Here is a 12,537-nt window from a genome sequence, read left to right on the forward strand (position 1 = left end):
TTGCTCTGTACTGTTTTGCACATTGTAAGTCTTCTTACAGCCTGATTCCCACCCGCTAAATGTGCTATTCTGTCCCCCAGATTGTGTAAACCCAGTGGGTCCCATCCTCATTGAGAACCACTGAACAGCATGTGCAAGAATGAGTGTAAGTGGAGTGGAGAATGTATTTGTTAGATTATTTATCTATTTACTATTGTTTGAGATTTAAGAAGTTTGAGTCAGTTCAGGATGAACATTCTCCTTGCAAGTAAAGATCATTTAAAAGAAATGTCACAAGAAAGGCTGTGACTGTGTACTTGATGAGTATAAATGTAGGACGTTTTCATTAACATGAGATAATTTTTGTACTTGCGATGAGGGAAAATTGGGAGGAAGATGTGGCATTAGAATCAGTCCTTTAAATAGACCGTGTTTCCCCGAAAATAAGACCTAGCTGGACAATCAGTTCTGTGCGTCTTTTGGAGCAAAAATTAATATAAGACCCGGTCTTATTTTACTATAACATAAGACCGGGTCATATTAATTTTTGCTCCAAAAGACGCATTAGAGCTGATTGTTCGGCTAGATCTTACTTTCAGGGAAACACGGTAAGTGGGCTCTAGATAGACTGAAGGGAAGGACCTTTTGGATATGAGCAAAGCCATGAAAATGTTAATATGCAAATTGGAGGAATCTTGAGTAGGCTAATCTGGGACTAGGAGAATAGAGTGAAGTGTTAGGATTTTAGGAATGTGTTGCGAGATAAGATTGGAAAAGTAGTACAACTGGTTTACTGAGGAATCACAATTCTGAGGTATAAACATGAAAAGGTTTTATTTTTTTTCCTTAATGGGTCTCCTATCATACTGTGTAAAATGCCCCCATCTCCCCTCCACTTTCTTCTGAAGTGCAGAGGAATAATGTCTTAATTTGATATCATAACTTTTCTTCCACTTCTGATTATTAGAGAAAACATTCCAGAAATTAAGAGAGGTTTCAATCATTTAGAAAAAAAACAAGCAACAAAAAACAAACGCATTCTTCTCCCTTGAAGAAAGGTTGAAGCTGTTAGTTCCCAGCGGCTTGGAATGTAGAAGAGGAGGTACAATCTGGCTCTAAAATATGTCCCCTCTCTTTTCTCTAGCTAACTCTTTTTGGAGTTAGTGGCAGAAGACCAGCCAGTGGGGACAGAGTTCTCATTACCTGAACCTCTAAGGAGGGAAGAGAGAGCCCTGGACCTCTAGTTCATCTGGTTGCATTTGATGGTGGTTTTTGTGGAAGTAGTGTGTGTGGATTTTTTAGGGGTAATGTTGTAGCTTCCTGGCCCCTACTGCCATTGAGGACCCACTTCATAGGGCAGCCCCTGTTCTCCCTTTGTAGACCCAATGTAGTACACACTTGGACCCCTTCTCTGGATTGGGTGACACTTGCCCTAAGGCTGTCAAGTTACTTTCCCTTTCATTAACCTCTTTGCTTCTTCACTTGGAGTTGCAGGAAGGAAAACGGGGGGGGGGGGGGGGGGAATGGAGTGAGATTGAGAAACCAACAATTCCACTGTTTCAGGCATGAAGTGACAAGGCGAGGCTGGGTTGCAGGTAGGGGACAGTGAAAGTAGAAAGAGTAGGTATGAGTGTAGGAGACATGCAATTGGTAAACAAGAGCGCAAAGGAAAGGAAGGAGTCACGACTAAAGAAAATGATACCATCGGCAGAAATAGAAAAGATTAGCTGGGGTTACTCAGTTATAGGAGCTATTATGATTTTGGATTTAGCCATTTTGAATGTGAGGTTATGGTAGAACATTCAATGGAAATACCTATATTCAGGTGGAGATTTTGACATACAGAGTGAAAACGAAGGTAAAAAGATAATTCATTACCTGTAACAACGTGGAACTGAAAATAATTAATGTGGATGTCAACTGAGTTGTTGATTCCAGTTACAAAGTAGATGAATTCTGGGAGGGAAAACCCTGGGGAATATGAAAGCTGGATGAGAGGTTAATAACCAACAGTTGCTTAATGCTTTTCTGACAGACACAGGCAAGATTCATAAAGTTCTCGAATGATAAAAGTTTTTTTCTCACTTCTCTGCTGGAGAGTCACAATGCATGTGTAGACTTACTCTCTTAAATAGATCTTTTTATTTGCTAACCATTACGTTTTGGTCAGCGCTGAGTTCTACTTACATTGATACAGCACAGACTAGTTATGTTTAAAACTACTTTGGTTAGTTTTGAATTGATTTCTAAATTAAGATGTCAAATTCAGCAGCAACAGAGTCTCGAATTATATCTTAAAGTGAGTTATTTTGGGGAAGCTAATGTAGGTGGATAATGCCCCTGTTTGAGAATGATTTTACTTTGTCCTAGACTTTGGAATACAGCATACCTGTGAGGTCTCTTATTAACTTAACTGCATTTATTTGTATTGTCTAATGCAAACCTTTACTACTAGTGTGGGTTTTGCCTTAGTTATAACACACACACACACATAATAATTATGATAATTTCTAGTTGGTTGTTTGCAAGTATGTTCTACAACTATGTAATTCATGGTATTGAGGCCGTGACTATATTAGTTTATACCTCAAAGGGCAGTCTAAACTAAAAAACGGTATTTGACAAATAAGCTGGTCTTCTTTTCCTTTCTTAGAATTATTCTTCCTATTTTCTGCATTCCAAGAATAGTGTTCCTCAAATACTAGTTTTATCCTGTCACTTCTGTGTTTTAGTTCAACAAATATTTGAGAACGTACTGTGTGCTAGAAGCTCTATAGTGTAATCAAGAATATACAAGTCGATCACGATGTATTGTCCTTAATGAAATTCACTCCTGCATATCATGCTGAGAATTCGACCTCACCACCTTCTTACCCCCTTTTCACCATCCTCTCTGACCACAACCTCCATCATAGACTTACATGAGCATGTATCTTTCTGTTATTCAAAAATTTAATCTTTCTTTTGTTTCCTAGAAGTACACCTTCCATCTGGAACTATTTCTTTCCTAGTTTCTGTCAAAACTATGATTTGCACATTTTTATCCAACCTCATATGACTCCAGTAAAACATCTACCCTGTACATCTTTGTTAATACCTGATAAAAGAAGTTGACAATTCTTTTTCAAGATTGGTAGAATGTTTTATATTTATCTGTTTCAGGATAATTTGTGAAGTTGACTTATTTTCAGGAAATAGCTAGAATAGTAACCCTCATGAATAGCATACAAATGTATTAAGGTTGTTGAGTTAGTTTTGTAAATGTTGCTTTTATGATGTAGGCGGTGCATATTGACCTCCATTTGAATTGCACTAAACAGTCTTTATTCATGATGAGCATGTTTGGGAATCACCATGGTACTTCTAGATCCTTGCCTAGATGAAAAACGAGTTCCTGTCAGGAATCCTTTATACCCTAACTTCTTTCAGCTAAGCTGTTGGTATCCGGACTATAGATAGCTGTGTTTTGTTATTGTTTAGTTTTCCTTCTCAGTAAATTTTTGTCATCGTTAATGTGCATTTTTTTTATCTTGATTTGTAATTTCCTCTCTGGTGTTTTCATTGCTATCTTATTTCCCCACTGTTTTCTTACTGATTCTTGAGATAGTCCTTTTCCTCTCATGAGCTGAAGGAGTTCTAGCTAAACAATTCTTTGGCACTAATTTTTTCCAGTTGCTAGTATATTCCAGACCCAACTTCTTATAGGGGTGATTGAGAAATGCCACACTGCAACTGAGATGGAGTTGTATGACTGAATTGAAGGGGGAAAGAGAATGAGACTTTGGAGTATCCACTAATTGTGGCACATTTGGATTGTCGGTCCCATTCTTTTTTTCCCTCAAGAAATGGCTTTTAAAAGAATTATTAGTAGTAAAATTTGTGACCTTAGTTATTCCCTATCATGGAATATATGCAAGTATATATGGTGTCTTGGTTAAAAAAAAAAACCAAAACCTTTTTCTTTTTTTGTTTTTCTTTTTTTTTAATTTTGATGTTTTGACTTTCTTAGATGTAAAACGAAGATCAGGAACACATTTGAAGAAATGCAGAGTGAATTGGTGCCAGTCAGCATGTCAGAGAAAGAGAATATAGCCGCCATTTCCTCTGATAAAAATATTGGGAAAACATCTGAATTAAAGGAAGACTCAAGCAACTCATTTTCTGGTGATGAAAACAGCAGCTTAGAAAATGAGTCCAAATTGTTGTCATTAAACTTTGATAAAACTTTATGTAAGCCTAATGAACACAATAATCAAACTGAAGCACAGGAAAATTATATTGCAGAGCATGGTGGAGGTGAGGATTCTTGTGCTAAAACAAATGTATGCCCAGAAAATTCAGAACAAATAACTAATTTTCCTGGTGGCAATTTTACAAAACAAGTTTCAAAAACAAATGAAACAGCACAGACAGTAACTCAAATATTGGAGGAATTAAGGTCATCTACATTTACAGAAGCAGCTAGTCAGAAGACTTATTCAGAAAGTCCCTATGATACAGACTGCACCAAGAAACTTATTTCAGAAATAAAGACTGTTTCAGCATCAGAAGATTTGTTGGAAGAAATAGAATCTGAACTCTTATCTACGGATTTTGCAGAACACCAAGTACCAAATGGAATGAATAAGGGAGAACATGCAATAATTATGTTTGAAAAGTGTGTGCAAGATAAGTATTTGCAGCAGGAACACACCATAAAGAAGTAAGTTTTTAATTCTTTCAGGTTATTTTTTTCTGCAGGGATTAAAGATGGCATTCTTTAAAGGAAGATATCATGCTGTCCACTTTTAATTCCACAGTAGAGCCATGTACATTGTAGTTGATCAAAAAATAGTATTCACTGAATAATTGAGCAAATATCACGTTTGTCCAGTTATTTAATATATGTCTATTTTTTTAGAATGTGGTATTTTATTTTCATTAGTTTAGAAATAATAGTATGCATCAGTGTTTTTGTCTATATTATGAATTATATACCTGTCATACATTACCATATATATATAAACATATATATATATAAACATAGGTATATATATAAAGTCAGTATTTTGAATATGATTCAAAATTTCTGTTTCACATGTCAATATGTAAGTCTAAAGAAATACTGTATTAACTAGTGTAAGTTCATTAAAGATCTCAAAATATTCCTGGAAACAGCTCAGAGTTTTCAGTTTTGAAAGAATGTAGAGCATAATATTGTCAAAACTAAGAAATTCAGAAGGAAATGAGAAGTCATAAAATTCAAGAAATCATTCTTAAAATCCCCGTTGTAAATTCATTGGGTCAAAAGATTAAAATTCAGAGAACAGAAGAATTGGTTGATCATCATTTACTAGATAAGAACTTAGTTATTTTTAGACTTCTTGGATTTGTGGAGTTAATTTCTATTTTAACGAGTATAATTTCACTTTATCATTTCCTAATAGTATTATATCACCCTGTATTTTTATTTTAGATAAACATATGGAAGGTGATGCATATGTTTAGGTATTCTTAAAACCTTTAAGAGAAGAAAATAAAACATGCTAGCCTCCCCTAAAATACAGACTGATTCTCTTTTTAAAAAATGAAACTTAAAAAAAATTGGAATGGGAAGTGTGTGTAGAGAAAGGGGAGGAGGAAGTCTACATACCAGAGGAGGATGACAAGAAGTTATACCATAATGCAAATATTGCTGGATATGTAATTGGCTTGTAATGATCAACTTGCTTCTGGTCTTGACTCTTCCAGATTAGCTTGCTCAGTGAATCAGTCTTTCCCAAATGAGCTCATCCTTCGTTGGTTTATGCAATGAACTTGAATCTCTTGTCATCCAGAGGCCTCCTTTCTTTTCTATTTTTTAATTTTTATTTTAAATTGTGATAAAATACACATAAAATTTACGAACTTAACCACTTTTAAGTGTACAGTTCGGTAGTGTTAAGTATATTATATTCACATTATTGTGCAACTGATTTCCATAACTTTTTCATCTTGCAAATCTGAAACCATACATAATAAACTCCCTTATTCTACCCCCAGCCCCTAGCAACCACTATTCTACAGTTGATCTTCGACCAACATGTGTTTGAACTATGTCGGTTGACTTCTATGCAGAATGTTTTCAATAAATACTGACAGAACTGTAAATGTATTTTCGCTTCCTTCTGATTTTCTTAATATTTTCTTTTATCTAACTTTATTATAAGAATACAGGATATGATGCACATGACATACAAAATATCCGTTAATCAACTGCTTATGTTAGCAGTAAGGTTTCCGGTCAACCGTAGGCTATTAGTAAAGTTTTGGGGGAGTGAAAAGTTATACATGGGTTTTCAACTGTACCAGGTTGGTACCCCAACCCGTAAACTGTTCACGGGTCAACTGTAGTTTGTTTTTAAGACCTTTACTTTTCTTGATGCTTCATATAAATAAAATCACCCAGTAACTTGCCTTTGACTGGCTTATTTCACTTAGTAGATGTCCTCAAGGTTCATCCATGTTGTAGCATATGTCAGAATTTCCTTCCTTTGTAAAGCTGAATAATACTCCATTGTATGTATGTACCATATTTTGTTCACCCATTTGTCCATCAGTGGACATTTGAGTTGCCTGCACCTTTTTGGCTATTGTGCATAAGCTGCTGTGAACATGAGTACAAGTATCTCTTGACTCCAAGGCCTTCTTAATACTACCTAAAGCTAATGGCTGCTGTTCCTACTTACATTCTTACTGGAATGCTTCTATTATGAATAAACTATATGACTTTGTACTTTAACCATCAGTGTTTCTGCCATTCTTACTTTTCAGGGCAGCTTCCTCATTTTCCTGCTGTCTCTATCTATTCTTTTAGACCTTCCCTTTGAGATTGTCCCTGATGCCTCTTCCCACTTTCCTTAGATCTGGACTCTTAACCACGTCATGCCTCTCTTGTAAATTACAAGATGTTGTAAATTTACTAATAAAAGCAGCAAACATGCTGTTCATTATTATGTGCCTGGCACTTTACATGTATTAACTCATAGACTCCTCACAAAATCCCTGTGTAGTATGAACTATTATTCTTATTTTATGGATGAGGTACCTGAAGCACAGGTGGATTAAGCAGTTTGTTCAAGGTCATGTGCTAGTAAATGGCAAAGTTAAAATCTGAGCCTAATTAGTCTAGCTTCAGAGGATTTTTAATATGGTTATCTGAAATGAACTACTTACAAGTTGTTAGTTTTCCACTATATTCCTAATATTTTAGATTCGTCTTTTTCACTCTATCTTGTCTGAACAGTGGCAGCATGTGGACTGGGTTACGCACAATTCTGCTCAGAAGCCCAGAGTTGGAAAATTCCCACTGCCACTTGCAAGCTGTGTTTCATTGGCCAAACCAACCTCTCTGAGTCAAAGATTTTTTATCCAGATGAGGGGGAGATGATACTTACCTGATGGGATTGTTTTGTGGATACTAAGGCATTATAAAAATGTCGGATACTGTCATTTGAAATCTAAGTTAATGTTTTGTTGTACACGTAATATTTTTTATTCCAAATTAAAATGTTTTGTGACTTAGGTCAGCTGTAAAAAAACTAAGTTTTTTCCTTTTTCCTTCATTTAATTTTCTGCAAAGATATCTGCCTTTTCTGTTTCTTTGGCTTCAATAGTCATGAATGTGTCTATTTCCAAGTAAATGTCTTTGTTTATACGTCCATGGCCCTATTTTCTTTATTATTATTATTATTTTTTTAAATTGCCCTATTTTCTAATATCAATATTATTGTCCAGTGTACCAACCAGAATTGTTAATTAAGAACAGTTTGTGTATAGGATGTCCGTTTGGCATATAACAATTTGAGGGCTTGCTGCTCTTCACCTTTCCCTCTCTAAATTGTTTACTTACGCACTATGGCCAGGATTCTTCTGTTTCTGCAACAAATTGAGTATACACCTTAATCACATAAATAATCTAAGTTAAACTAGTGACAGAAAAGGCTTGACTAAACTTGCATGCTAGTTTTTCTCTTTCACAAACATTTGCAGGGGCTTGCTTCCTCACTGCATTTCTGTGTCCTTAAAAAGGCCTCCCCTGACTACCTTAGCTAAAAATCCCAGCTCGTTCTCTCTGTCCTCCTGCCCTCCTTTAGTTTAATTAATAGGACTTAATGACCACCTGACATTTTCTTACATATCTGTTTGTTGTTTGTTTTAATATCTCCCTTAGAATATAAGTTCCATGTGGGCAGGGACGGTTTGCAGACGTAGTCTTAGAATACAGAATGGTATAGGTACATGGTAGGTACCCAGTAAACATTTGTTGGGTGAATGAGAGATCTTCAAAGTAGAAGATGGAAAGGCCTGGGCTATGAAATGACACTTGGATCCAAATCTCAGTTCAACCACTTACTAACTTAATGACCTGGAACAAGTTCTAGGCTTCAGTTGTTTTTTTGTTATTATTCATAAAACATAATTTCATAGACATTAATTTCAGAGACTTGAATATTAAATGAAATAATGCACTTAAAGTTAAACTTAGTAAATAGTATTTGTGCAATAACTGTTAAGTAATAGCTGTGGCTATGAATCCTGAAATATCAGCTGTTAACCTTCTTAGTATTTTATAGTTCTAAGTACTTTGCAGGTAATTTTTAAGGTTTTACTTATAGTTTTCTAAGGAACTGAAAATGAGACTTCTGCTTAAACTTTTGTTATTTTATATTGATTACTTTTCCATAACTACTAGAATAAAGTGTTCTTAAAATCTAAAGCAAGATTTCCTAACCTCAGCACTGTTGACATTAGGGGCAGATCATTCTTTGCTTTGGGGGCAGGAGTGAGGGGGTGCTGGTCTTGTTTATTGTAGGATATTCAGCAGCATTCCTGGCCTCTACCCACAGAAAGCCAGTATCGTGTTTCCCCGAAAATAAGACCTAGCCAGACAATCAGCTCTAATGCGTCTTTTGGAGCAAAAATTAATATAAGACTCGGTATTATATTTATTATATTATATTATTATATAATATAAGACCAGGTCTTACAGTAAAATAAGACTGGGTCTTACATTAATTTTTGCTCCAAAAGACGCATTAGAGCTGATTGTCTGGCTAGGTCTTATTTTTGGGAAAACATGGTAGTAACCCCCATCCCTGCTGTGGCAACCAAAAATGTCTCCAGACAAATGCCTGGAGGGGCAGATTTGCCCTGTTTGAGAATCACTGATCTGAAGGAGTTCAAGTGCTGAAGGGCTGAAGTGCGTAATTGAGATGCCCAAAGACATAAAAGAGTATGGTGTTTTTTTATCTTACTATATTTCACTTGATTTGAAATACACACATTTCTAGGAAAAAGTTAATAGTCCGACTGGCCAGAGAATGTGTTGCAAAGTATACAAAATGATGATTTATTAATCGTAAATATCTACAACCTAATCTGTAAACAGATCATATTCCACATCTTTTAAAATTGTTTTACTTACACGGCCCTTTTTATATTTAGGTTAATTAAAGAAAATAAGAAGCATCAGGAGCTCATCTTAGACATTTGTTCAGAAAAAGACAATTTAAGAGAAGAACTAAAAAAAAGAACAGAAACAGAGAAGCAGCATATGAACACAATTAAACAGGTATAAAAGACAAATAGTAATCTTTAAAGACTATATTTCAGGTTGCCAGATTGGAGAGGGGGTTGGGGAGATGGGTGAGCAAGGTGAAAGGATTAAGAAGTACAAATTGCCTTTTACAAAACCGTCATGAGGATGTAATGTACAGCATAAGGAATATAGTCAATAATATTGTAATAACTATGGATGGTGTCAGATGGGTACTAGATTTATCAGGGTGATCACTTTGGAAATTATATAAATGTCTGAAACTAATATATTGTGACCTGAAACTAATATATTGTATGCAACTGTAATTGAAAAAAGTTTTTAATTTAACACAAAGCCTGGGCTTCAATTTATAAAATAAATACATTCCTGAAAATATGTGTATAAATTGAAGTTCTGTAAGTTAAATTGTATTTCAAATGCAGAGGATTGCTTGGTATATAAAACATTCTCTTTTATGAAGTGGGAGTCATAGCCTGATTTTTTTCTTCTATGTAAATTTATATTTTTATGTGATATATGTGACTGCATTTTATTATATATAATAGAAATCTGAGAAGAAAAGACAATTTGATTTGGCGGTTAAATAAACTTTTACCAATTAAAGTCTGGCATTAGAATATTTTTACCTAATGTTTATATCTGGCATTAGAATATTTTTAAGCTTATACGTAGTTTAATATGATTCCATTTGTCAGTATTTTGTGAACTACACTGTGAAGACGGGCTCTCCTGCTTCAGGTTTTACCTGGCTAGCTGGCTCCCTGAGCCTTGTCCTTCCGGTCTCCTTTCCTCCCCATCGTCTCCCTTTCCTCTCCCCTCCCTTCTTCTCCCCTCTCCTCCTATACCTAGGAGTGGAATTTTGGGGTCAAATGATAATTCTGTATTTAACTTTTTGAGGAGCTAAGTGGCTGCGCCATTTTATATTCCAACCCAAAATGTATGAGGGTTCCAATTTCTCCACATCCTTTTGAACACTTGCTATTCTTGGACTTCTTGATTGTAGCCATCCTAAGGGGTGTTAAGTGGTGTGTCATGGTTTTTGGTTTGCATATTCTAAATGACCAGTGAAGTTAAATATCTCTTCCTATGCTTGTTGGTCATTTGTATATCTTAAATAGATATTTCTGAGTAAATATCTATTAAGTAATTAAGTCCTCTGCCCATTTAAAAATTTTTTAAATTATTGATAGTTATTTTTATGTTTTGAAATACAAACCTTTGTCAGATATATGATTTGCAAATATCTTCTCCCATTCTGTGGGTTGTGTTTTCACTTTCTTGATAGTGTACTTTGAAGCCCAAAAGTTGTAAATTTTGATGCTATCCAGTTTATTCTTTTCTTTTATTGCTTATACAATTGGTGTCATATGCAAGACTCCATTGCCAAATCCAGATCATGAGGATTTATTCCGGTGTTTTCTTGTAAGAGTTTTATAATTTGGCTTTTATATTCAGGTCTTGATTCATTTTGAGTAAATTTTGTATGATGTGAGGGTCCAAATTCATTTTTTTATATATATGGTTATCCAGTTGTCAGAGAACCATTTGTTGAAAAGACTATTCTTCCTCTATTGAATGGTCGTGGCATTCTTACTGAAAGTCCGTTGATACATTATGAGTTTATTCCCAGACTCTCAATACTGTTTCCTTGTTCTCTATATATATCTCTCATTATGCCAGTACCAGACTGTCTTGATTCCTATTATTTTGTAGTAAGGTTTGAAATTGGGAAGTGTGAGTTCTCAAATTTTGTTCTTCTTTTACGAGATTGTTTGGCTATTCTCAGTTTCTTGTTTTTCCATATGAATTTTACCATCAGTTTGTCATTCTATAGTGAAGTCAACTGGGTTTTTGTTAGAAATTGCATTGAATCTATAGATTCCTTTGCAGGTGAGTGTTACCATCTTTTTTTATTTTTTCAAGGACTGGTTTCAACTCACCCCGTTTTTTAGGATTTTAATTAAAATATAGCTAACATACAATATTAATTTCAGGTATACACCTTAGCTATTTGACATTTATATACCAAAAGAAGTGATTACCCTGGTAAGTCCAGCAACCATCTGACACTGTACCACACTATCACAATATTATAGACTCTATTCCCTGTGCTGTACATTACATCCCCATGACTTACTTGTTTTATACCTGGAATTTTGAACCTTTATTCCACTTCACATTTTTCCCTTCTTTTTTAATTTTTCAATTGCAGTTGACATTCAATATTATTTTATATTAATTTCAGGTGTACGGCATACTGGTTAGACATTTATATAATTTAAGAAAAGATCCCCCTGACTAGTCTAGTACCAGCTAGGCACTATACATAGTTACTGCCATATTATTGACTATATTCCCTATGCTTTACTTTACATCCCCATGACTATTTTGTAACTACTAATTTGTACTTCTTAATGCCTTCACCTTTTTCACCCTGCCCCCCAACCTCCCTCCCTTCTGTCACCCCAATAAATCTAGTACCCATCTGACACCATACATGGTTATTACAATATTATTACCTGTAATTCCTTCTGCTGTACCCAACATCCCCATGACTACTTTGTAATAACCAATTTGTACTTCTGTCCCTTCCCCTTTTTTACCCACGACCCCAACCCCCCACCCCGTCCAGCAACCATCAAATGTTCTCTGTATGTATGAATTTGTTTCTTTTGTTCTTTAGATTCCACATGTAAGCAAAACTACGTTGCATCTGCCTTTTTATGTCTGACATACTTAACTCAGCACAGTACCCTCCAGGTCCATCCATACCCCTGCAGATGGCAAGAACCCATTGCCTTCCATGGCCGAGCAATATTCTACTGTATATATGTACCACCTCCTCTTTATCGCTTCCTCATTGACAGACATCCAGGCTGTCTCCACATCTTGGCCCTTGTAAACAATGCTGCAATGAACATATTCATGCACGTGTACCTTCGAAATAGTGTTTTGGGTTTCTTCAGATAATACCTGAT

The 12,537-nt window shown here is 35.3% G+C and overlaps 1 protein-coding gene across 4 annotated transcripts in view; it reads left to right on the forward strand.

Moving 5' to 3' along the window:
- CCDC186 (coiled-coil domain containing 186) overlaps nt 1-12,537 on the forward strand; it is a 44,756-nt gene that overhangs the window by 5,806 nt on the left and 26,413 nt on the right. Inside the window, exons 1-3 of one of the 4 annotated variants that reach the window (XM_074339016.2) lie at nt 1,122-1,244; nt 3,989-4,681; nt 9,445-9,571. In XM_074339016.2, the coding sequence (XP_074195117.1) occupies nt 4,023-4,681; nt 9,445-9,571 (786 nt within the window). In that variant the 5' untranslated portion in view covers nt 1,122-1,244; nt 3,989-4,022. Of the gene's footprint in view, nt 1-1,121; nt 1,245-3,988; nt 4,686-9,444; nt 9,572-12,537 lie in introns of those variants that run through there. The other 3 variants (XM_019725197.3, XM_088791854.1, XM_088791853.1) reach the window with 3 other exon arrangements.

The sequence above is a fragment of the Rhinolophus sinicus genome, chromosome 15 (assembly GCF_057876585.1).
Source record: "Rhinolophus sinicus isolate RSI-liver-muscle chromosome 15, RSI-T2T, whole genome shotgun sequence".
NCBI lineage: Eukaryota > Metazoa > Chordata > Mammalia > Chiroptera > Rhinolophidae > Rhinolophus > Rhinolophus sinicus.